At 52.9% G+C, this 24,305-nt stretch overlaps 1 protein-coding gene across 1 annotated transcript in view; it reads left to right on the top strand.

Annotated features, from left to right (window-relative positions):
* The first annotated feature begins 19,211 nt into the window (after positions 1–19,211).
* Positions 19,212–24,305, top strand: part of GARS1 (glycyl-tRNA synthetase 1) — a 32,217-nt gene continuing 27,123 nt past the window's right edge. The window contains exon 1 of the mRNA XM_068934150.1: positions 19,212–19,422. Within this exon, the coding sequence (XP_068790251.1) occupies positions 19,240–19,422 (183 nt within the window). The 5' untranslated portion in view covers positions 19,212–19,239. The remainder of the gene's footprint in view (positions 19,423–24,305) is intronic.

Genomic DNA, 24,305 nt, shown 5'->3' with positions numbered 1-24,305 from the left:
GGGATCCTTGAGAAAATGGGGCTTCTTTAGCTACTTTCTCTTTTTTACCACTCTGCCTTCCTTCCCTTCTATAAAGTTGTGCTTTGATAAGTTTCTCTGTTTTATCATTTGAGGTGGAGGAAGTCACTGGATTCTCTGAGATTAGATTTCATTTTTCCTAGATTTGGAGAGGACGGAAAAGGGGCTTGAGACAGCAATTAGCAACAGCCCTGGCCACTGAACCAGGGCCTTATAATTGCCAGACAATGCCTGAGAAAGAGATCCAGAAGCCTTCCACCTGACATGAAGAAAAAATCTTGGCTTTCATTATATCTTTCAGGTGCCCAGCATGCTTAGAGGCACAGGAATTGTCATTAGTAATGATTAAGTATATTTGTGCTTGATATAAGTTCAGTTCAACTACTGTGAATTCATTCATTTTTATTATGCTCCTTCAATTTGGGGGAAATAGGCTGACATTGCTTAGCAACCTTTAATCATTTTGGCAAAGAATAGTAATCCAGGAAGGCCGAAGTTTAATCTGTTACTCTGCCCCAGATAGTTACTTGATCTCCCAAATAATAAGTACCTGGCCTTGGCCATTTGCTTCTAATCAGCATTATTTTCTGAATTGCAAGTGAATGTCTTGAAATGCATATTGCTTGTCTTTAATATTACCATCTTGGATTGTTATCCATTCCGTAGTGTGACAGTGCAAACTCTCACCATGATACCTCAGGCAGATCCAAGAATATAACGCAGCAATATCTCTGTGTTTGACCCAGAAGGGCATTTTCTGGTTTCATTAGGCAGTGCTCAGCAACAAGATGTCCTGTCCCTGCCAAAGCAGATACTGAAGGTTCTTTATTTCCTAATTGTCACTTTCTCTATGACTGCTCCAAACAGATACAAGGAGCATAGAAAGAACAGTGCTTCCCCTGTCATGGATAGGACTGAAAAGACAGGAAAAGACTAAAAGAAGAATGCAGTGAAAGGCACCACCAAATCTAGAGGCTTGATTCTCACCTCTCTTAAAGCAGTGTAAATAAGCAGGTTACAAAAACTATGAGATCTGACTTAGACCCTGGATCTCTAAAGCCAATAGAACCAGGAATACACGTTTTAGACCAATTATGCTGTAGAATATATGTGAGATATTCAAAACACCTAAGGTCATCATCAGACAGTGCATTAATTCAATTCAAATTTTAGGGCCAGATCTAAATACTAGGGCAACGGGAACCAGACCTTTAACCTAGGATAAAGTGACTCTATTGGATCACTTTTGTTCAAAAGATTTTCCATCACGAAATTTCTGTGCTGCTCTGTTAACCTACCTGCTGGGATGTCCTGCAGCCAGCCCAGACACATTCCCAAGCCCTCTGGCTATCTTTCTTCTTTCTATACTCCGAGTCTTTAGATCTCTCTGTGATTCCCTATCAGCTGGCTTGTGTTTTGTCCTGTTCTGCTGGATGCTCACCAGACCTTCACTGACCTACTGACATTTTTTCCATGCTTTTCATAACCAATATCCATGATTGGCGGTCTCTCTGCTCAGATTCATGGTGGAGCTGCCTTTGCCCATGCTCTTTCCTATGAAACTCACTGGATAAGCATCCCACGCACTGACTCTTAAGCAACTTGACTCACCTACACAGAACAACAACGAGGCAGAGCTGGAAAATCTAAGCAAGAGGCCTAGGCCAGCCCCTGTGGAGCAATAAGACAAGACTTGCATGGAGATCTTTTTCTTGATATCTGCAATTTTCCCATTAGGAATCAGGCAGAGATGCCTGGCTTGCTTGGATTCAGCTAGCTGTCCCTCCTGGCCACCTCTCCACTTGATCACTGGTTAACCCCGTTGGCTAGGAATCACGTTGCTGTTTCATCTCTGCCCATGTTCTCCAGGGTAGATCTAGAGACTTGGAGGAGCATGGGGCCATGGTTAGTCTACTTGAAGAGCAAGGACATTAGGGGGTATTCTGGCACCATTGGAGTATCTTACCCCTACCACAGAGAGGTGTCTTGAGCACTCTTCTAGGATAGATGTATCACAGCAGAGTATGGCCAGGGATTCCCTGAAATATTACTGTGTTCAGGGAGATCAGGTATCCCACAGTTCTGTGAGCAAGCAGTTTGTCATGACTCAAAGTTTATCCTTCCTGGTTCCCATAGGGTGGTGAGAGAGCTACAGGAGCCCTTAGTGCTTTTGATTCTCCTCCATTACGAGTCATTCCTCCAGTACTTGCTCTTACAAACATTTCTGAGGGCAAAACAAAAAAAGATCTTGGTACAGAAGAGATGCTCATCATAATGCTTCATCTTCCTTTACGCTAACCAAGTGCACACACCATTGCTGTCCTGTAGCTGTTTAGGAGGAATCAGAAGACATTTGGGAGATGTGTTACGGAGCTGGTGAATTGTTGCATAAGCCAGTGCACAAAGGGGTATATAGGAAGGGTTTCAGGCAGCAACTGCAGCATGGTGATCTAATCAACTGCAGCAGGCTCTTTGCCAGGCACATCCTGTCCAGCTTGCGTTGGACTGACTGGCAGTGAGGTGAGTGAGTGGCTGCCAACTTCAAATGACCAAGACTAGTCTCGTTTCGGTGCTCGGTGGCTGATTCATGTTTTGGTCTTCTGCCTCGCCCAGTCTAGGGTAAGCTCATCACACGTCTCCCTGAGTTTCGCCTTCCTGTCGTCAAGGCCCTCCCTCCTCCTACATTTACAGCCTGAACCTCTGCCACCAGTCCTCTCTGTTCTCCTGGACTAGACACCATGCAAGGCAAGAGCCAGTAGTTTGCCAGCTTTGATTCATCATCATCTAGGAAAAATTCTGGCCGATTCTGCCATTCCCGATAGCCATTCCCGATCCAAAGAATCAGTGTTTATCATCCTGACTCCTGGGAAAAGGCCACTTCAGGGATTACTGTTCCTATATTGCTGAAGATGGCATCTGTGAAGTGAAGCTGTGGAAATGATGCTGTGCCCTGGCAATGCAATGGTTTCCCGGCAGTGGCTTGTTGGTTTTTCTGAGGCTTTTGCTAGGGCAATGGCTGACCTCAGAAACATCAGCCTACCCTCAAAGGAAATGCCTTCCACAGACTTCGCCACCATGCAAGAGCACTCACGTGTCCTGGCGCACCAGGGAATACTGCAGTGCCAGATGTGATCACCTGTAGCATGACTAGACTGCTGGTCACCACGAACATGACAGCATGTGCTCTTGATGTGGCAGAAAAGCCTGGCCATGGAATTATGGGAACACATCAGATCTCCACCAGCTTTGTACCACCACGTAATGCTAAAATTTGCTCTCAATGACTTACCTGATTATGGTGTGAGTTAAGAATCAAAACTTGGTTTCCCATGGGACTCAGACCCCCAAATGATGTAAATGTGTGCGATCCCTTTCCTTAAACAACTACAGATATGGGCTTCATGCAGGTGCTGTTAGAGGCTGAGGAATGGAAAATCAAAGAAAATACCCTGATGTGGCCTGGCACTAGTTTGAAGAGAGAACAGCAGGTGACATATGGCTTCCTTATTCTACCTGGCTATTGAGAAGCACTAGCGCTGCCATAACACAAGTATTTATTAACTTGTCCTCGACTCTGGAGGGTCAGAAAAGCTTTATTATCTTGTCTTAAAGACAGGAGACTCGGATATGTCTGAAAGATGGGAGACGGAGATAAGTCTTTTGGGACAACAAGGATCTGTTCACGTAGCATAGGTCCCAGAAGAAGGAGAGCTCTGTTAGAATGACATTCTGTAAAATAACAGAAAACAAAAGCTTTTCTTTCTCCCTAAATAAATCAGTTCTCTGTTTCCTTTGTGGTTCACTTTTAAAGGCTTGCTCGATTTAAGGAGGATGTGGTCATACTCATGGGAAACTCCAGATGCTACAACAGTTCAACACATTAAATTCACATTTTCAATGAGTTATAACTCAGTGTTTTCACTCAATTTTTCTCATAGAGTGACGGCAAGCTGCTACAGTTATCATGTCCCTTGGAGAACATTTGCCCAATACTTTTGATATCTCCTCCTTGCTTTCTTCCACTGGATCCAAAGTCTTTTTTTATTCATTGATGTTGCTGTAGCCTAGGAGAGAAACCAACATAGTAATGACTTATATAGACTGTGCTGGTAGGACATTTCATTCTGATTGTTTGATTTTAATGTGAACAAACTCCAGATCATTAAAGATGAGCTCAAGCTACAGCATTCACTTCCAGCTTCCGAATTGTCCTAAGTCGTGGGGAGTGTCTGGATTGAGTACTTTCTCTCAGATCATTAGGATGGTGAGATTCTTTAGCAAAATGTTGTTCTGTATGCAGGTTTGAGTTCTGAAGGAACCTAGTTTATAATAATACAGCCCAAAAAAGATATCTATCCACTCAGAATACTTTTGCTAGACATTGGAAAAATCTTAAAATCAATATGAGGAAAAGATCAATTTTTGTTGCCTGCTGTTCGCCATCGCTGACATTCTGCAGACTGGTCCAACCCTTCACCTGCAGGACATTTCCATCCAGCCTACCACCTTTCCTGCTGTGGACTGAAGGAGATGAGGGCTGCACCAAAGACAGAAAGTGAAGCCAGTCAACCACTCCTGGGACTGGCAGTGACCAACAAGCCACTGCTGCGTGATCTGTGAGGGAGACATTCTCAAGTCGCCATCTAGTCACCGGGAAAGAGAAGGCTGGACCATTGTGGTTCATACCATGACATTTCCCTGAACGTTTTCCTCCGACGTTTCCATTAGTGGTTACAGCAGGGAGAATACATTTAAGGACAGGAAGAGAGAATTACTCTGAGCAGAATTAAAACACCCCATCTGCCCACACCATTGCTGGCCCCTGTGCGACCCCTCCCTCACCTGTGCAGTGTGAATAAAGCCACTTGCTTCCTTTGTGTGATATCTTCAGATCTATAGGGGAAAGAGCTCTAGGAGGGCTAGGTGACTGAGCTGTCTGCAGCATGACCTATGTTCTCTGCAACGCAGAGGAGCTTGGGGAATTTTACTGGAAAGGTCGCATATCATCAGCAAGTGAATGTACAGCTCCACTACCGCCAGCAAAGGGAGATACCAAAAAATGGCATCTCCTGAATGCCAAGGAAGAGCATCTCCTTTCTGGTAGCTTACTGTCATGCCCAGCCTGGATTCTCCGCTTCTCCAGAAAGCCCTTCTAAGCCAAAGAGGAATTCGTGATCAAGATGCTGGCAAGAGCTGCCCAAGCTAGGTCCTGTGGGAAATCCTAATGGGATATTGGGCTGACCACGCACCTACCTTTCCCATCATGTACAGACTAAAGCATTTGGCCTTTGCTCGGGTTCAACTGCCAGGTTGCATGGAAGTTCACTTAGTGCCTGGTTGTGCCGCAGCTCTGAGAAGATACCAACACCCTCGCTTCAAATATTAGCTGAGTCCTCATATAGCCTTCCTAGAACGGCTATGGGGGGCACATGCCATGAGACATTGCCCACTCCTTCCCCTCTTGCTCTGAGATGTGTGTCACCCCCTCAATTCTCCTAACATATGGGGCACGATCCACCAAGCTATTTGGGTAGTTCTGTGTCCTGCACTGACTCCTAGATATTGCGGGAGTGGGCAGAAACATCCAAATGGTGACAGAGAGCTTTGGTTTTGATGCTGGGTACCCTAACAGGAAGAGGGAATGCAGCACCCTGGCCTGTGGGTATGCATTTCTGAGAGGGGAGGTGATCAGAGCACTGACTGCTAGAGTGGCTACCCTGGAAGTGGTGAATAGCCCTCGTCAAGGGCTAGGGAGAGCAGCACTAACAAAGCCTCTCTTCCAGCCAAGTCAGGCTTAAAAGAGAGGCAGTACTAATGAGTTGACTGTCATATTCCTCCCTCCCTAAGCATCCTGTTGAGCTGCAGAAGATTAGATGCATGACAGGAACATAACATGCACTATCTCTGCAAAGGTTAACACTAGCATCTTCAATTCTTGTGCAGAAGAGCAAACGTCACCTAAAAAAAAAAAAAGAGAAAAAGAAAAAAGGCCAGAGTCTTGTTTTCTCCTTAACAGGAAAACTCTTTAACTCACTTCAAGCAAAAGCAGATGAAGCTGCTGAACTTCAGGAGTGTTATGAAGATGATGTATACTGCTGTGGTACTGAAGGGGAGGCTGTCCTCGGTCACACAGCCACCCTCGGACACAATTAGAGGAGTAACTTGGACTTTTCCCTCTGAATGCTCTATTTATTATAAATAACAAGCATCTTTAATCATAACTTATTGCCAGTGGATAGCTCTGTAGTAATGCTGCTGTCATCTGTAAGCACTGGAGCCTGAGAAGGAGAGCAGGGCAGGACTTGTTTAGGGCTCTTTCATGAAGGCTATGTGCAGATCTATCTGTGAGCATGAAAAAGTTACTTGGGAAGTCTGGGCAGCCTCCAGCAAGCTCCTCTTTGGATATATCAGGTTGGGCTGGGCCATGGACTGGGCTCCCAAGCTTTAGTTTACACCCTGTTTCTGATTTCCAACTTCCATGGGCAAATGTTTCCTTTGCTGTTTGAGGAAAGCCATATTTTTCAGCTAGGCATTTGACCTGAAGAGTGAAGCCGATTATTGTGTGACTCACAAGGTAAAATCAACAGAAAAGCTTTGGGAACACAGGCTAATTCAATTGCCCTGTAAAATGCCATTATGGCACAAGCAGTATTTTTACCACCCATGAGGAAAAGAGACATGGAGCCTCCTGGGAAGTGAAATTAAACCAGCACTTATTTCTATCAGCTTCAGACATGGCTCCGAAGATAAAATTGTAGCACCTGGTAGTATATTTTCTCTATAAATCCTTGTGTGGGGATAATGGTTATTCACTAGTTCTGTGGCTCCTGTCAGGATCAGGACCTCGAATGTACTAAGCACTGCTGTACTGCACACACGATGGCCTGGACTTGTCAGCTCAGTACCTGGGGAAGAGGAGGGTGACTCTGGCGGCATTGATGAGACCTATAGGAAAGCTACTTGGGGTGGAGAGAAATACTTTAGAAACTAGCTGGTTTATGATTTCAGCGCAGTCGTAAAAAATCAAATGATCGATTAGCATGCAATCAGCCGATTTAGGAAAGCTTTTTTTTTTTAACCAAAACTGTCTGTGGGCTTCTTTTCTAATGCTCACAGTCAGAGATGTCCCCTCTGATGCATGTGGTGGCTCTCTTTTATCCTGCTAGAGTCACCACAGTCCTTCGAGGTGACTCAGAGGGAAAGCTTGTTCTGTGCCAACTCAGTACAGCAGGGAGTCATGCGAAAGCCTGGAAATCCCTGTGGTCTTGAAGTCCTCCTTGCCTGGCTCTGGGCCCACTTGCAATGGTGAAGGCACTGACTGACATACAATGACCTGCAGTGTCCTGGATGGAAAATACTGATTTGCTTAAGTGTTCAGGAAAGGTACCACATTATCAGATGATGCCATTGTCTGTTTGTTCGCAGAGAGTGAAGACTGCCATGGTACAAGCTTTCCACATAGACATTGACCCTGATGGGCTGAGCACTGGATCAGACGTTGCACCACCCACCTGGGGCCTAGTGCTTATTATGGCCTGACCTTTCCTTGGAGACAAAGGGACTGCAAAGACACCCCTTGTATGCCGTGCTAAAGGTTACGTCCTTGGAGCAGAAGGGTAGCAGTTAAATAAGTCTCCACAACTTGCAAGACTGTGTGCTTTTCCACCAAAATAGAATATAGATTCCAGTCTGCTGCAAGGGCCACCACAGAGCCAGAAAACATTAAATAAGCTGCAGTCTCAACCAAGCTGCACCATGCTAACCCTGGTAGCCTCGAGGTGCCATCTCCTGCTGCTAGCTCTCTAAAATGACTTGTTTTCTCTGCTTTCAAGCCGGGCTGCCCTTTCTGACCAGATCTTCAAGGCTACGAACAACCCAGCTGGGATCAGACGTCGAGGCAGAAGAGAACATGACTAAGGAGGCATGAGATGTACAACCCAGTAGACAACAATAATTGGCTCTTGCTGTTCGGGTCATATATATGAATTGAAGATGTCAGGTGTAGAAGTGGAGTGCAAGAACGTCACAGATGCAGAGATGTCACCATTTTCTGAGTGCTGTGTGAGCAGTAAAGCTACTGCCCTGCTGAGGGAGGCTATTAAACTTTTCCATGTGGTTGCCTTGAACTGTGTCATACTGCCGCAGCAAAATGTTCATTATGCAGCCCCCGGCGCTCAAATCGGTGGTGCCTGGAGAGGAAGGCAAAATAAATGTCTTCTCAGAGGAGAACGTATGAACACCCACCGGAAGGACAATGGCTCCTCGCCAGGCTCCAGCTGGAGTGCCACGGCTGCTTTGCCAATTTGGGAAGCTTGAGATCAAAAGGTTATAAACAGCTGAAGGGTGATGGTGCAGATAAAGCAGCATGCGTCGCAGGGTCTGCCCGTGAGCTCGTCGGTGGGCTCTCATGGTGAAGGCAACCCAGACGATCCCTCTGTGGAGCACTTCACTGTGCTTAAACATCTCCCAGTGAGGTGTTTGAACACCTGGTCGGCGCAATTACACTTCACTGAAACCTCTTTTGTCTAGGTGAGGATACGTCCTGTTGGAAAGCCAGGTGGTATTGGTTTGGTCACTGCTGTCCGTGAGGGAAGAGAGGACCAGTTTCTGGTGGTTGTCACAGTGCCACTGGGGAAGAGGAGACACCGCTCCGCTCCACAGACTCACATGAGATGAGACCAAAGCTGTAGTTGCCTGTGGGGTTGTAACAGCTGGCATGCGAGACTGCAAAGAGATTTCTACAGGGCATGATTTATCCCTGTGCTTCATACCTAAAGCAGCAGCTGGGTGAGCCTTGCTTCAATCTCCGCTCTTGCAATTACCCTTGGGCACCGTTCCTACATGGTGCACACCTGAAGGGGCACTTCATCTTTTCTGGTTGAAGGAATTTCTCTTAACTAAAGCGTTTCAATTAAAAGTCAAATCCGAGTCACTGAAAAGTGCCAGAGACAAGTCATTAATACCGGAATGCAAGTTTTAAATTATTTTTAGTATGCTTTGCGAGGCATCCATAGAGGGCCCTTAATCAATATGCATTTGAACTCCCTGCATGAGGGCTTGCAGAATTTAAATTCATGACAGAGGAGGGGTTGGGAGACCAACCAGCATTTCTGTCAGAAATTTCTATCTTGCACAGTCAAACCTGGGAGACCACCTGGGTCCAAGCTACAGAGCCTATCGACTGTAGGTCGTATGACTGAATGAATCAGACTTCTTTGATGCCAAAATGAACTATTGGTCTCTGCCCAGTTCCTGGAAAATGGGTACTGGGGGATAAACTGATGCGGGGGCAAGTCGTTGAGTCCCCGACGGTGATGGAAAACAGCATTTTTCTTGGCCATCTCAGCCAGTATAAAATTCACTGGCACCCTCGGCAATTTAAGCATTGCCTGACCGTTCTCTGGTAAGGAGAGCAGAGAGGCTGAAGCAGGATCGAGCCACTGCTGTTAGCTCACCCTGTGGGCAGCAAGGGCAGGGGAAACCCATCAGCTCAAAGAGGGAGCGTGGAGGAGCGCGAGCTTTCCCAAGGCAAGACGGGGCAAGGGCCTCAAAGCAAGAAAGCAGTTATGTGAGTGCAAGAGGATACACTATTTGAAGCTAAGCATGTGCTTAAGTGTGTGGCTGGATCAGGGCCAGGGGTACAGAAAAGAAATTTCCGGAAAGGAGAAACCTCTAGGAAGAACCAAACCCTAGAGGAAGCTCAGGGTGAGGTTTTTGCTTCCTATTTAAGTCTAAAAAAAGCCCTGTCCCAGGAGGGGGCACGTTTCAATAATACGCAGAGCGTCCTGTGTTAGCGATGGGATGAAAAACCTGGCTGTCGGGCAGTGCGAAGAGCCGTAACCTCCAAGACAGACCCATAACAGAGGCACGTGGGTCATGCCTTGTCTCCTGATGCAGGGAACAGCGCCGCTGCCTGTGACTTGACGGGAGACAACACTGTATGGGGCCAGAAAGGCCTCTGAGGATGAAGTCCTGCCTGGAAGCACCCTTCTCTCCTGCTTTGTCACCCCAAAGCCTGGCCCAGGGATCACCCTCGTCAGGTAAATCCAGGGCAGGAGAAAACAGCAGTCCTTTGGCACCCCAAGGACCTCAAGGCGTCCTTCTTCACCCTTCAGCTCACCAACCCTCCTGTGGTTCCCTTTTCAGGGACTCCTGCCCCTTTGGATGCGACTCCTCCATGGCTTGGAGAGGTCACCCCAGGACTTGCTCCCTGAGGGAACTCGGGGACCTCAACCAGGTCCAGATGAGCTGTCCTGAAGGGCTCTCCATGGCTTGGCGTGGCCCAAGGATGGACAAACATAACCCTTTGAAGAGGTCCTAGGATGAGGAAAGCACTGAAAGGAGCAGAGACGGTTGCCGCAGCAAACTTTAAGAAATGAAAGTAGGGCCTAGGCATGGATTTGAGCACTGTCCCATGGTCATTTGCAGACATTTACAAGCTTTGTGTCATGGGTTTGGATGGGGCTAAATTTCTCCCTGGGAAAATGCCTAGGCATGGCATGGGGGGCCGTTTCCCAGAGGCAGGTGGGATGCAGACACTCTCTTTCGGAGGCTAAGGAAACTTTGGCTCTGCAAAGGGAAGTCAGGTCAGGCCATTTGCCCCACTTGCCTCTTGCCCCAGGCCCAGCTTAGTTCACTGCCAGCCTAAAAATCCGCCAGTGCTGACTCCAGGAAATCATCCTGAACCTCGTGTGCACATCACTGTGGCTTTGCTCGTGCTCTTGAGGGATGAATCTGTCTGACTGACTTTGCTACCTCTGAGGCTTGGAACGAGAAGCTAGAGAAAAGCAGGCAGCACCAGGATTTTCTGGGAGAGAGAGAGAGAGAAAAAAACCACCCAAAAACGGAGGCGGGAAGGAAGGAAAAGGGAGGATTTTGTCTCGGGGAAAGGTAGCACGGGGGCGGCGAAGCCTCGAAGGAGCATCGTCTCCGTTGGAGTTGCAAAATGGCTTTCTGGTTTAGTTTCGGTGCCCCTCGGTTTTGCAAGGCATCCCGGCACGGAAACGCTGGCCCACGCTGCGCCTTCCAAAAAAACCAGCAGGAATGCTGGAAAACGGAGAGGCCCCGTTGCGGGGAAAGGCTGGAGGGAAGGGAAGAGAGTAACGTCGGCGAGAGAGAAAAACAGGCAGCAGCGAAGGAGGCCGCCTGCCATCTAGCGGCATCTGAGCGGGGGCCTGTTGTGGCCAACGTTACATAATCCGGGCAGATATAAAAAAACCCCAAAAGCCAAGCCGAGCTCAAAGACAACAACACCCAAGACCCCAACAGCCCCCCCGTTTTCAGCGTCGATCCCACCTGGCTGAGGGCACGCCAGGGGATTGGTTTCTGTTTTGAGGCGTTTCGGAGGATTTTTCCCCGTTCCCCAGGCTCCCTGCTGAAGTGCAGGGCCCTCTCTGTTGGCTTTTCTCCCGAGATGAGGAGCACGTACTGTACAACCGCCAGAAAAATGCACTGAGCCGTAAGCGCAGCGGAGCAGAAATGTACTTGGCAATGTTTGCTAACCTACAATTCAGGCTGAACGGAGAGGTTGTGTATTCCTGAGTGTTTCTCCCCCCTTTTTTTTTTCCCTTCCCACACTGACTCCTTTCCCCCTCCCTCCACTTCTGTTTCGTTCCAGCTCGCTTGGCCACTAGAGGATTTTTCCTCCCTTTTCCTCCCTTAAAAGCAATTCCCTCCCCTGCCAGCGCATGGCTTTGCCCTCCTCTCCATCCCTTCCCATCACCTGCAGCCCCACATGCTGCTGCCTCTCTCCTGCCTCTTGTTTTGTGGCCTTCCAGCTCCCACCTGGCTGCTAACCCTTCTTCTGCACCCATGAATGCAACGGAGCTGGGGATGCAGAAAAAGGGAGCAGGAACCCTCTGTCTCCTTAACCCCTCTGCCTTTCCTCAAAGCCTCTGTGGAAAATCCTGCCCTTCTCCCAGCCGACACTCTCTCCCTCATCATCCTCTCCGCATCCGCCGGTTCAGGTGCTGCTTCTTGCCTTCCCTTCCTGGATATCTCCCATCTCCATGGCCTCCTGGCAGTGTTCACCTTTAAACAGAGAGACAGGGACAGAGGAGTAAAGGGCCCCATCGTAGCCCTACCATTATCAATGTTAAAATTGCTGCTGGTTGGGGGAGGCACAGTCTTGCTCCCAAATCCGCTGGCAGGAAAAACGGGGGGCAGGACAAACAGAGGTGGCCCTCACGCTGGCCAGACAGGGAGACGTTCAAGTAGAGGTGAGGACACCTTAATGGACAGACCTTTCCTTCCAAACCTGAACCTCGTGGCCAGAGCAGTGCAGAGCCCCTCCATGGGGCATCACAGGGAGAAAGCAATGCCTCACCTCAAGGAGGCACTGGACGAGCGCACGGCAAGCTGTGTATGGCATTTCCATCCCTAACCCCACTGCCAGCACGTGGGTGGACCTGTACCAGCATCCCTGGCAGCCTGTGTCCTACAGGGACTGCGACTGCACGGAGGATGGTAGTGGCCTGGAGGAAATATGGATAGAGATTTCAACCTCTGTTGTGTGAGGGAGCATTGAGACCCCACGAGGTCCCATTGCCCCACGAGGTCCCTTTGCAGAGGGCTCCAGAATGAAGACCAGACTTGGATGTTCTCAATCTCCCCGCTTGAGGGTACCCATCGAATGCAAAGAGGAATGCCGTTTGCTTAGGCAGATCTAAAGAGAGGTAAAGCTGGGTCTTGAGGGGAGTGAAGGTAAATGTGCAAATGTGAGCTGTTACCTCATCCAGACATCGGGGCAGATGATATGCCTTGGAGTGCTGGTGCTGGATGCTCACCTGCCTGCTTCTGTGGCCCATGGCCATACCGTCGCCCCATGGAGAGTCCAGTCCCGCAGCTGGCAGCCAGCATTGCCTTCCCACCCCCCAGGGCGGCATCCGTCAGGATAGAAAGCTTTAATTTTAGCTCAGATATTATTCTTGATGTGTCTGGTCTAGATTCCTAGAAATATTTAATGTTTCCCACTGAAATCAGCTGGGAGCTGGGGTCTGACTGACCCGGGTAATCCTGGCTGCAACCCACTTCCGCCATTCCTGTTTGCTCAGAGCGCATTTTGCTTGCAGCCCTGGGCTTGCTAAAAATGCTGCCCAGTTCTCCTCCATTCCTGCACCATCTAACAGGAATCTAGCAATTTGCCTTGTGACCAGACAGCCCTAAAGCGCACTCTTACTGTCTTTGGCAAGTCCATAGGAAAGTTCACTATCTTCTAACCTTGTACAGGAAATGTGTCCAGCCTCTTTTTCTTTCCTTTTTTCTCTTTTTTTTTTTTCCTTTTTGTTCCTTTATCTAAGAAAACAACATGACTGTAAAAGTTCAAGTTGACTCTAACTTAAATCATCATGAAAACCTGGAACATGGGTAGTCAAATGTGTCATTAAGGATTTATTTACAAGGCCAGGTCTTACTGTTCAGTCTTGCTATGAGGGTGCTTTCAGCCAGCCACGTGACTTGCCAAATGCTTTTTAAAGTCCTTCTTCAAGGACTGCTTTTGCCAGACTGCCTTGCAATGAGCTCAGAGGAGCAGGAAACCAAATTGCCTGCATTGTGTCCTCCTTCCCTCAGCCTCGGCTAACGTGAAGCCTGCACTGAGCAGTCGCCTTGCAAAGGGGAAACCAGGTTTTGCTCCCCTTAGCCTCAGGGGATGCAGCCCGTCTTTGCTTTGGGGGAAGGGCTACAGCCATCAGCTGGATGGAGACTTGGGGAAGAGGACTCTTTGGCTCTTAGGGTGGAGGTTGTCCCACGCCAGCTGGTCTCAGCGCTAGGAACCAGTCCCAGGCACATTTATTTTACAAGAAGAGATGTTGCCACGTGATCGTGGGCATGTCTCCCTGGCTGGGGTCAGCCCTGTGCATGAGGAAGGGTTTGACCAAGGGGAAGGTTCAAGAAAGCAAAACCTATTGTTCTTGGTGTGCATCTTTGGTGGAAGGGCTGTCTCGAGCTCTGAAGAGTGATTGATACATCATCCCTCTAAGCCAGGCACTTCAGTGCTTCATCATGACTGTTGTGACCTGCCTCATCCCAGTGAAGCCCAACTGCTCCAGCGGGTCACAAGGGGACATTTGATCTCTGCCACATGCGTTGCTTGAGGCACCAGCTATGAGAGTGTGGCCCGTCTCCATGCTCTACTTCAGTTGCACAGTCCTGCTGCTGAGATAAAATACACTTGACTTTTTGAGGTTTGATCTCTATTGAGGGGGAAAGGAGGAAATCTAGGATGGTAGAGGGGAAAAAAAGACATTTTGGAAAACTGTTGAATCTGGTCCTCCAGATTCAGCCCGTAAGCCAGGCTGGAGAAATCCAGCTCTCTGGAAAGCAGGGACCTCTTGGCCAGCTTTTGAAGTCCCTTGTTCTCCACGGCCACATCTTGTGGCTTGAGCCTGCCACGGCTCACACACAAGTGAATCCTCTTGTAGGTGTTTCTGCACTGCAGCAAGGCACCAGCTGAGAAAGGTAAATCTTCTCCCTGGCCACCGTGAACAAGCTGTTGCTGGTCACTTTGGTTTACAGTCACCCCAGGGAGCTACTCGAGAGCGGCTGGGATGCCCTGCGGTGACTTTCTCAGCTACGCAGGTGCTCTTGGGGTGCAGTTGCCGCAGGCTGCTGTCTCATGCCTCCTGCACGGTGATGGCTTTGGGCACTCCACACATGCTGGGTGCACCTGATGGGTCACCCCATGTGCCTGGTCCCATGAGATCCAGTGCCCCTCATGCCATTTCTCCCGTGCCCACAGCAGTTCCTGCAGCTTGCAGGCTGGCTGTCCTCACGGTCCACGAGCTTGGGCCATGGGGCAGCCTTGATGCTGGGCTCAGCAAGTTGTGGCAGCTGGAAAACACCCAGCACAACTACCGTGCTGAGCAAGTTTTGGGCTGGAGGAGCTCGTGAGGCAGCTGGGGCTGAGCCAGCCGGGACCTCTGCAAACTCGGGTGCTGCCGAGCCGCAGCGGCGGGACTCAGCGGCGTCCGTCAGGGATGCCGCAGTGCTGAGCACGCGCCAGAGACGGCTCTAAACCCGCTTCCCCGGGGAACGGCAGCTCGTCTTCGTTAGCGTGGCAGCCTGCCCAGGTTCATTAGCCTGGCTAAGACGCAGAGGTGTCAGCTCTGGGCTTTTCAGGGGCAAACCTGACTGCCGCCGGCCCGGCACCGGAGGGAATTCGGGAGGCCTGGGGCATTCAATGTGTTGCTGTCAGAGAGGAAAAGGAGCTCGGAGGAGGCTGAAGGCCATCTGTGTCCTACAGCACCCAGGTCCGCGTGCCCGCCGCGGCAGCCAGCGGGGGAGCTCAGCACTGCGGCTGTTCGTACCTGGTCTGGTTTGCACGTGCCGAGGGCTCCCCTCGCCTTGCGGCATCGCGGGAGTTCGGCTGATTCCTCCGCACGAGCCAGTTTGTTTAGGGCTAATTCCATTATCTTCGCATCTCAGATCCCTGTGACAAGCACGGAGTCCTGAAGCTCTCGTCAGCACTCGATTAATTAAAAATAAAAAATAAAAAATAAAAAATAATAAAAAAAGAGGGAACGAACAGAGAGAAACTCAGCGTTAACCTTGTACTAGAGCAGTGTCCAAGTAGGTATGCCAGGGAAATAAAACAGCAATTTGCAGCTAAATAAAAATAACAATTAAGTATTTGAAAAACAAATGTACCATTCAGGAGAAGTAGATAAATATTCAGATGCATTCATTACAAGGTTGAGGCTGTCTCTCCAACACACAGACAGGTACAAAGTATGAGGCTGAATACTCCAATTATGCCAAAACCACGTCACGCTCTGGCCCTCCCTGCCTCAACCGGAGGGAGGGAGGGAGGGAAGGTGAGATGCGGATGAGGATAGAAGGAATGGGAAACTGTGGGTGGGAAGCATATTTTTTTAATTGGCATTTAATTTTTTTTAACTGGTATTTGGGTTATCCTCAACGAAGGGCTTTTATTTCCAGGGCAGCTGGCAGCAGTGCCCGGCTCTCACCGAAAACTCAGCCCTGCAGCCCGGCGCGGGTCTGAGTGGTCTTTCCTCCTGTGCAAGACCCACCACGCTCGACGGCCCGTTCGTGCTTGCAGAGACGAGCCTGGACGCGGCCTCGTGTCTGCAGGAGCTGCCTTCACTAGCAGCAAGGGCGGCTCGGCGGCAGCGATCCCTCCCGTCGCTGCGCGCGCCGGCCTGGCGAGGTTCGGGCTGCTGGCTGCAGCAGAAGGGCCGGGGATCAGGGAAAAGCAAAACACTGTCGAGTCCAAAAGCTACAAAGCTATTGGAGCTCAAATACTGTGGCAGATTGAAAAAATAACAGGACCGCCGGCTTCTAGTGTGTCCTTTTCCCCCTTTTACAGCTGGGAGGTGTGCGACGGGGAAGGAGAGGCACCGGCGTACAACGGGGTTTTAGACCCTGTGCAAACAGCTTCAGTGCAGTGTTTAAACGCAACGCTGGGACGAGGTTTCTCCCGTTAAACCACGTTGTGCAAAGGCCCCTGTTTGGGGTGAGAAGGCCCACGGGATGAGCCTGGCCCCCGGGCTGAAAGGGGCTCCGGCCCAGCAACGAGGCGAAGGGGACGTGCGATGTGCACACACCGCACGCAGCAGGGCAGCGAGCATCGCCCCGGGGCATATGCACGCTTGGGGGCAGCAGATATGGCTCCGGGACCCATGCACGACCCGGGACACAGGCTTTCCAGGGAGCCGTGGGTATCACCCCTGGGCCTCTGCACCCCTGGCAGACAGCAGGCATTGCCCCAGGGCACGTGCGTATGCCAGGGCCCTTGCTGTCCTGTGGGGCTGTGGGTATCACCCTGGGGGCAGCAGGCAATGCCTAGGGCCTGTGCACCTGGGGGCAGCAGGCATCACCCTGGGGGCAGCGGGCATCACCCTGGGGGCAGCGGGCATCACCTTGGGCCCATGCACTCGGCTGCAGCTGCACCACTAGGGGGCAGCAGGCATTGCCCCAGGAGCTGTGCACTCAGGGGCAGCAGGCATCATCCAGAGCTTATGCACCGGGAGCAGTGGGTGTCACTGCCAGGGCAGCAGGCATCGTGCAGGGTCTGCACACCGGGAGCAGCAGGTATCGCTCTGGGGTGGCAGGCATCGCCCACGGCCCGTGCACTGGGGGCAGCAGGTATTGCTCTGGAGCAGCAGGCATCGCCCAGGGCCTGTGCACTGGGTGCAGGGGGAATTGCTCCGGGCATCGCCCGGGGCCTGAGCACCGGGAGCAGAAGGTATCGCTCTGGGGCAGCAGGCATCGCCCAGGGCCCGAGTACTGGGAGCAACAGGTATTGCTCCAGCAGCAGCGAGTATCCCCTCACGCACCGGCAGCAGCACGTATCGCCTCGTGTACCTGCAGCAGCAGCTCCCCCCGCACACTGGCAGCAGTGGGTATCTCCCTGACGCACCGGAAGCAGTGGGCATCCCCCCTGCCCACACTGGCAGCAGCGGGTATCCCCCCCGCGCACTGGCAAGCAGCATGTATCCCCTGTGCACCGGCAGGAGCAGGTATCCCCCCGCACCAGCAGCAGCGGGTATCCAACGCACACTGCCAGCAGCAGGCATCCCCCACGCATGGCAGCAGTGGGTTTCCCCCAGTGCACCGGCAGCAGCGGGCATCCCCCCACCCACACTGCCAGCAGCGAGTATTCCCCACCCGCACACCTGCAGCAGCAGGTATCCCCCCACCCCATGCACAGCAGCAGCAGGTATCTCTCCCCCCCCCCCCCAACCCTGTGCACAGCAGCAGCAGGTATCCCCCCTCCCCGTGCACAACAGCAGCAGGCATCCCCCCACCCTGTGCACAGCAGCAGGAGGTATCCCCCCCCATCCCGTGCACAGCAGCAGCAGGTATCTCCCCCCCCAACCCCGTGCACAGCAGCAGCAGGTATCCCCCCACCCCGTGCACAGCAGCAGCAGGTATTCCCCCCCCCCCACCCCGTGCACAGCAGCAGCAGGTATTCCCCCCTCCCCCACCCCGTGCACAGCAGCAGCAGGTCTCTCTCCCCCGTCCCGTGCACAGCAGCAGCAGGTATTCCCCCCCCCCCCACCCCGTGCACAGCAGCAGCAGGTCTCTCTCCCCCGTCCCGTGCACAGCAGCAGCAGGTCTCTCTCCCCCGTCCCGTGCACAGCAGCAGCAGGTCTCTCTCCCCCACCCCGTGCACAGCACCAGCAGGTATCCCCCCCCCCCACCCCGTGCACAGCAGCAGCAGGTCTCTCTCCCCCACCCCGCGCACAGCAGCAGCAGGTCTCTCTCCCCCACCCCGCGCACAGCACCAGCAGGTCTCTCTCCCCCACCCCGTGCACAGCACCAGCAGGTCTCTCTCCCCCGTCCCGCGCACAGCACCAGCAGGTCTCTCTCCCCCACCCCGCGCACAGCACCAGCAGGTCTCTCTCCCCCACCCCGTGCACAGCACCAGCAGGTCTCTCTCCCCCGTCCCGTGCACAGCACCAGCAGGTCTCTCTCCCCCACCCCGTGCACAGCACCAGCAGGTCTCTCTCCCCCACCCCGTGCACAGCACCAGCAGGTCTCTCTCCCCCACCCCGTGCACAGCAGCAGCAGGTCTCTCTCCCCCACCCCGTGCACAGCACCAGCAGGTCTCTCTCCCCCACCCCGTGCACAGCACCAGCAGGTCTCTCTCCCCCACCCCGTGCACAGCAGCAGCAGGTCTCTCTCCCCCACCCCGTGCACAGCACCAGCAGGTCTCTCTCCCCCACCCCGTGCACAGCACCAGCAGGTCTCTCTCCCCCACCCCGTGCACAGCAGCAGCAGGTCTCTCTCCCCCGTCCCGTGCACAGCACCAGCAGGCATCCCTCCCCGCTCCCCGCACACGGCCGCACCAGCTCCCCCCTCCCCGCAGCAGCCCCCCCTCCGCCCCGCGCGCCCCGGACCGGGGGCGGTTCTCGCGCCGCCGCCCGCGCACGCGCAGCCCAGCCGCGGACGCGCGCGCCGCGGACGCCGGGTGGGAGGAGGGGGGGGGGGAGGAGGAGGGAGGAGGAGTGCGGCCGCGCTCGCCCCCTGGCGGCCGCGCCGCGCCTCGCCGCCCCGCGCCGTGCCGAATCTGCGGCGGGGCGGGCGGCGCTGCTGCTGCTGCCGCTACCACCACCGCGGCGGCCGCGCTGTTGCTACTGCTGCCGCCGCCGGCGTCGCGTCGGCTCGTGCGGAAAGTGCGGCGGCGGGGCGCGGGCCGGCTTTACGCCGGGCGGGATTTCATCATGCGGGGGGGGGCAGGGCGGCGCGCCGCGCCTCTCCATGCCGCTGCCGCCTCGTAGCGCCTTGCCCGCCCTGCTGCGCCGCCTGCGCCGCCTCGCCCGCCCGCCCGCCGCCCCGCTCCGCTCCCGGCCCGCCGCCGCCGCCCCCCCGGCACCCAGCGCCATGGACGGCCCGCAAGCCGAGGCGCTGCTCGCGCCTCTGCGGCAGGCGGTGCGGCACCAGGTAAACCGGCCCGGCCCGGCTGAGGGGAGCGACTCGGCCGCGGAAGGGGGAGGGGGGGGCCTTGCTGAGGTGAACCCGGCTTGGAGGGGGGGGGGGAGACCCGGCTGGGGCGGGGTGGGGGTGTCGCTGAGGGAAAAACGGGGCGGACAGTGCGGGAGCCGGCTGAGGAGCGTCCCGCTGGGGGGGACGTGGCTCGGGGGGGGCCCCGCTGAGGGGGGTGTCCAGGCTGAGGGGGTCCTGCGTGGGGGGGGGGACACCGCTGAGGGGGGTGTCCAGGCTGAGGGGGTCCTGCGTGGGGGGGGGACACCGCTGAGGGGGGTGTCTAGGCTGAGGGGGTCCTGCTGGGGGGGGGACACCGCTGAGGGGGGTGTCCAGGCTGAGGGGGTCCTGCTTGGGGAGGGGGGGGACACTGCTGAGGGGGGTGTCCAGGCTGAGGGGGTCCTGCTTGGGGGGGGGACACCGCTGAGGGGGGTGTCCAGGCTGAGGGGGTCCTGCGTGGGGGGGGGACACCGCTGAGGGGGGTGTCCAGGCTGAGGGGGTCCTGCGTGGGGGGGGACACCGCTGAGGGGGGTGTCTAGGCTGAGGGGGTCCTGCTGGGGGGGGGACACCGCTGAGGGGGGTGTCCAGGCTGAGGGGGTCCTGCGTGGGGGGGGGACACCGCTGAGGGGGGTGTCTAGGCTGAGGGGGTCCTGCGTGGGGGGGATGACACCGCTGAGGGGGGTGTCCAGGCTGAGGGGGTCCTGCGTGGGGGGGATGACACCGCTGAGGGGGGTGTCCAGGCTGAGGGGGTCCTGCGTGGGGGGGATGACACCGCTGAGGGGGGTGTCCAGGCTGAGGGGGTCCTGCTTGGGGGGGGGGGAACACCACTGAGGGGGTCCTGCTGGGAGGGGGGCCCTGCTGAGGGGTGGTGTTCAGGCTGGGGGGGGGGGTCCTGCTTGGGGGGCAGTTGTCCAGGCTGGGGGGGTCCTGGTGGGGAGGGGGTGTCCAGGCTGATGGGTCCTGCTGGGGAGGGGTCCTGCTGGGGGGGGGTGTCCAGGCTGAGGGGGGCCCTGCTAGGTGGGGGTCTTGCTGAGGGAAGGGTGTCCAGGTGGGGGGGGGACCCCACTGAGGGAGGCTCAGTGGGGTCCTGCTGGGGGAGGGTCCCACGGGAGGGGGAGGGTGTGCAGGTTCACGGGGTCCTGCTGGCACGGGTCCCTCTGAGGAAGACCTGGCTGAAGGGGGGGACCCTGCTGAGGGGGGATGTCCAGGCTGGGGGGGGGGTCTTGCTGAGGAGGGGGAGGTGTCCAGGCTAAGGGGGCCCTGCTGAGGGGGTGGTTCCTCTAAGGAGGACCCAGCTTTGGGTGAGGAGTGGGGGAGGGTGGTCCTGAGGGAGACCTGGTTGAGGAGGTTTTCCCGCTGCGGTGGGGGGGGGTCTCTCTGAGGAGGACCTGGCTTGGGGGGGGGTGCTCTAGCTGTGTAGGAGTCCCCGTTCCTCTGGGTCATCTGCCTGTGGGCCCCGCACCAGAGCGTTTCCACCCTGCAGGGCCTGGCTGTGACCTTGCAGTGTGCAGGTACCCTGGCTTGTGTCTCTGGGGGCATGTCCCCAAAGGCAGGCTGCAGTGGTCCTTCCTGCCCCATAGGACCTGACCTGCCTGTGTGGGAGGTGCTCTGTGGTTCTGTCCCCCTGAAGACGAACTGAAGTGTTTCTTCTCTGCCCTGTAGGGCCTGCTTGTGACCCTATAGCTCAAGCCTGTGGGGCACTGTCATGCCCTGTGGGCTTGAGCTGTGGACAAATGTGTGTCCCCCTACCCTGGACTGTCTGTAGTGGTGTCCTTCTGGCCCGTGGGTCCCTGTGGTTTTGCCCTGTGTTTTTTTTTTTCCCCTGGTGTAAGTTCCCTTGGGTGGGTTTGTGTGTGTCTCCTCTCTCGGGTGGGTTTTACTCTGCTGCAGAGAGCTGGATTGGTGTGGAGTGTGTAGGTGGCTCCATGTGCAAGCTTCCCTGCAGGACTGTCCCTTCCCCTCCCCACAGTGATGGTGTGTAGAGGTATCTTGCAGAACTGGATCTATGTGTCAGGGTATCTAGACTCTCCTCTTTGCTTCTCAGCTGGGTTTAATGCACCCTTCTTTCCTAGCTAAGGCTGACTTTGTCATGCTTTTAGGGCCCCAGAGTTGGCTCTTCATGTTTTCTTTATAAAGCACTATATAGGTTTCCTCATCTGATAAAGTCACATGATGACTTCTCTTTAGAGCTGAGTTTGTGTTAGGTCTTGGAGGTAAAGAATAACCTGTTATAATGACATATTTGCCTGGTACGGTAAGGAAGGTTCATTTCTTTGTACGTTTTGCACTTCATCCTCCTTATATGTCTAAATATGTAGATGTCTCCTATTAGGTGGGGCTATATAGCTTTCTCTTTTTGTCTCATTTACAGGCGAAGCTACTATCTTTAGTTTCCTCCTTACCTGAGAAGGATTTAATTCTGCTTCTATTTCATAGGTGAATCTAGATCTTGGTCACCTTGCTGTATATGTGTAAGGCTATGAAGCCTGCTTACAGCACTTGAAATTTCCCCTTATTGCTAGATCTCTGTGTGTGGGTTCCTCACGTCTCCTTTACGTGGCTGAATCCATAGTCTTATGCTCAGCTGCACACGTAGCTACGTGTGTGTCCCATGTATTGGTAGATTTGTGCATGTGTTTTCCCATTAAATTAGTGGATTTAAGGTCCTCTAATTATACTAGCATTTCAATGAGTTTTATTATGAATCATTATACAGCATAATGCCTTGGCAGGGGAGCTCCTTGTAAATAAAAGGATGTCTAGAACTAGCCAATTTATTTTAAAATTCCCTAGCAGGGATCTTGTAATCTTCCCTTTAAATATAAATACCCCTCTTCTCTGTAACTGATTATGGGATTGGAACAGAAGTGTGGGGAGCCAAGGAAAGGTTTATAGGTGAATATATATATAAATATATATATATATATATAGCTAGAACCACGAATGTTGTGATGTACAGCTTACAATAGTAATTCGGTAAGAAGTTTATGCAGGAGGAAAGGGAGAGTGTAAGGAAGAGTGGGGTAGCTGGTATCTTTTATTACAGTGGACCTTGTCTATCAGGCCTTGGAGAAGTGTAGAAGCAGTTTAATTAAACCTGCTAAGGGAATCTTAATCTATGGAGAGGGAAGTGAGCAGTGTATCTTTCTGCAGCAGTGCCTGATGCAATAGGCTGCCGTGATCCGGGGGTGGATCCCTCTGCTTTACTGTTCTGTGGGACAAAGCTGCAGCAAAATTTGCCACATCGAGTGCTGCTGTGCACTCCTCCTCTGGGCTGGGCTCAAGTTTGTAGCTTTAATTAGATTGAGTCCTGTCAGCAAACATAATTGTTTGCTTCAGTTGTGTGTTTTTTTGTTTTTATTGTGTATGTCTGAATACTGTTTTACTTATAGGTCAGGACAAAGAGTTGCTGTATGCTGCTTTTAGATGCCCAGCAAAGAGCAGGGTGATAGCTCTGTTGACTCAGCAGTAGTTGCTTTGCTGTTGCCTTGATGTTTTTTTCCACTGCTGACCCCCTAGCTCAACAAAGGCAATTTGGACTTACTACTTTAAAAGAAAAAAAAAATCAGATCCCTCCCTCTGCCACGTTTCCCAGGAATGGCAGTTCAAGTCCTCAGCTCTAGAGTGAAACTTTGATGTTTTAGTGGAACTAGTTAACGGGAAGGAAACAGCAGATTTGCTCTCTTCTTGTAGCCGACAGGATTAGGGCGTCTGACAGGATTCTTTTTTTTTTGTTTGTGAATGTTTGTTTTAATGCAGTCACTTTTGACTTGTCTTCCATTTATTAGTAAAGTTAGCCTTTGAATCCCTGAGTTTCTGAAACACTTGGAACGAGCTTTTATAATTGGATTGCTGAATGGCAACCTATGTATTCTCTTCTCTATTGGTGCTTAGTGCCTGTAATATTAATGTAGGAAAACCTCAGAATTTCTGAAGAAGCTAGTGTTGTAGAAATGATCAGTGTTGTAGTTTGTTTGGGCTGGGGAATTTTTTCTTCTTCTTTTTATTTAATGGGGAAAGGCTAGATACAGGAAAGATGCTGAATTTAGAGCATCCTACTTGGGAAGGCATTGACATCCCTGTGCTTTTTCTTCCTGAGGCTGCTCCTTTGTCCTCCTCAGTAATTCAAGGTAGTCCTTGGTTTTGGCCAAAGAAGAGCGGATGGAAGGGGAGATTGTTAATTTATCTCCAAGGCCAAGCAAGTCATAGCTGCAGAAAAACGTATTCTGAAAACCGTGCTGTTGGGTACTTAGGGGTTAATTGTTTCACAGACTTGCTTACCTGTCCCGCTTCACAGAATCACAGAATCGTTTAGGTTGGAAGGGACCTCTGGAGATCATCTAGTCCAACCTCCCTGCTCAAGCAGGGTCACCTAGAGCATATTGCCCAGGATCACATCCAGACGGGTTTTGAATATCTCCAGCGAAGGAGACTCCACCACCCCTCTGGGCAACCTGTTCCAATGCTCTGTCACCCTCACAGTGAAGAAGTTTTTTCTCAGGTTCAGATGGAACATCCTGTGGTTCAGTTTCTGCCCGTTGCCTCTTGTCCTGTTGCTGGGCACCACGGAGAAGAGGCTGGCCTCATCCTCTTGACACTCCCCCTTCAGATACTTGTACACGTTGATGAGATCCCCTCTCAATCTTCTCTTCTCGAGGCTGAACAGGCCCAGCTCTTGCAGTCTTTCTTCATAGGAGAGGTGCTCCAGCCCTCTAATCCTCTTGGTAGCCCTCCGCTGGACTCTCTCCAGGAGTGCCACATCTCTCTTGTCCTGGGGAGCCCAGAACTGGACAACGTACTCCAGGTGAGGCCTCCCCAGGGCTGAGGAGAGGGGCAGGATCACC

This window comes from Struthio camelus, chromosome 2 (assembly GCF_040807025.1).
Source record: "Struthio camelus isolate bStrCam1 chromosome 2, bStrCam1.hap1, whole genome shotgun sequence".
Taxonomy (NCBI): domain Eukaryota; kingdom Metazoa; phylum Chordata; class Aves; order Struthioniformes; family Struthionidae; genus Struthio; species Struthio camelus.
This window is presented reverse-complemented; position numbering and strand designations above follow the sequence as displayed.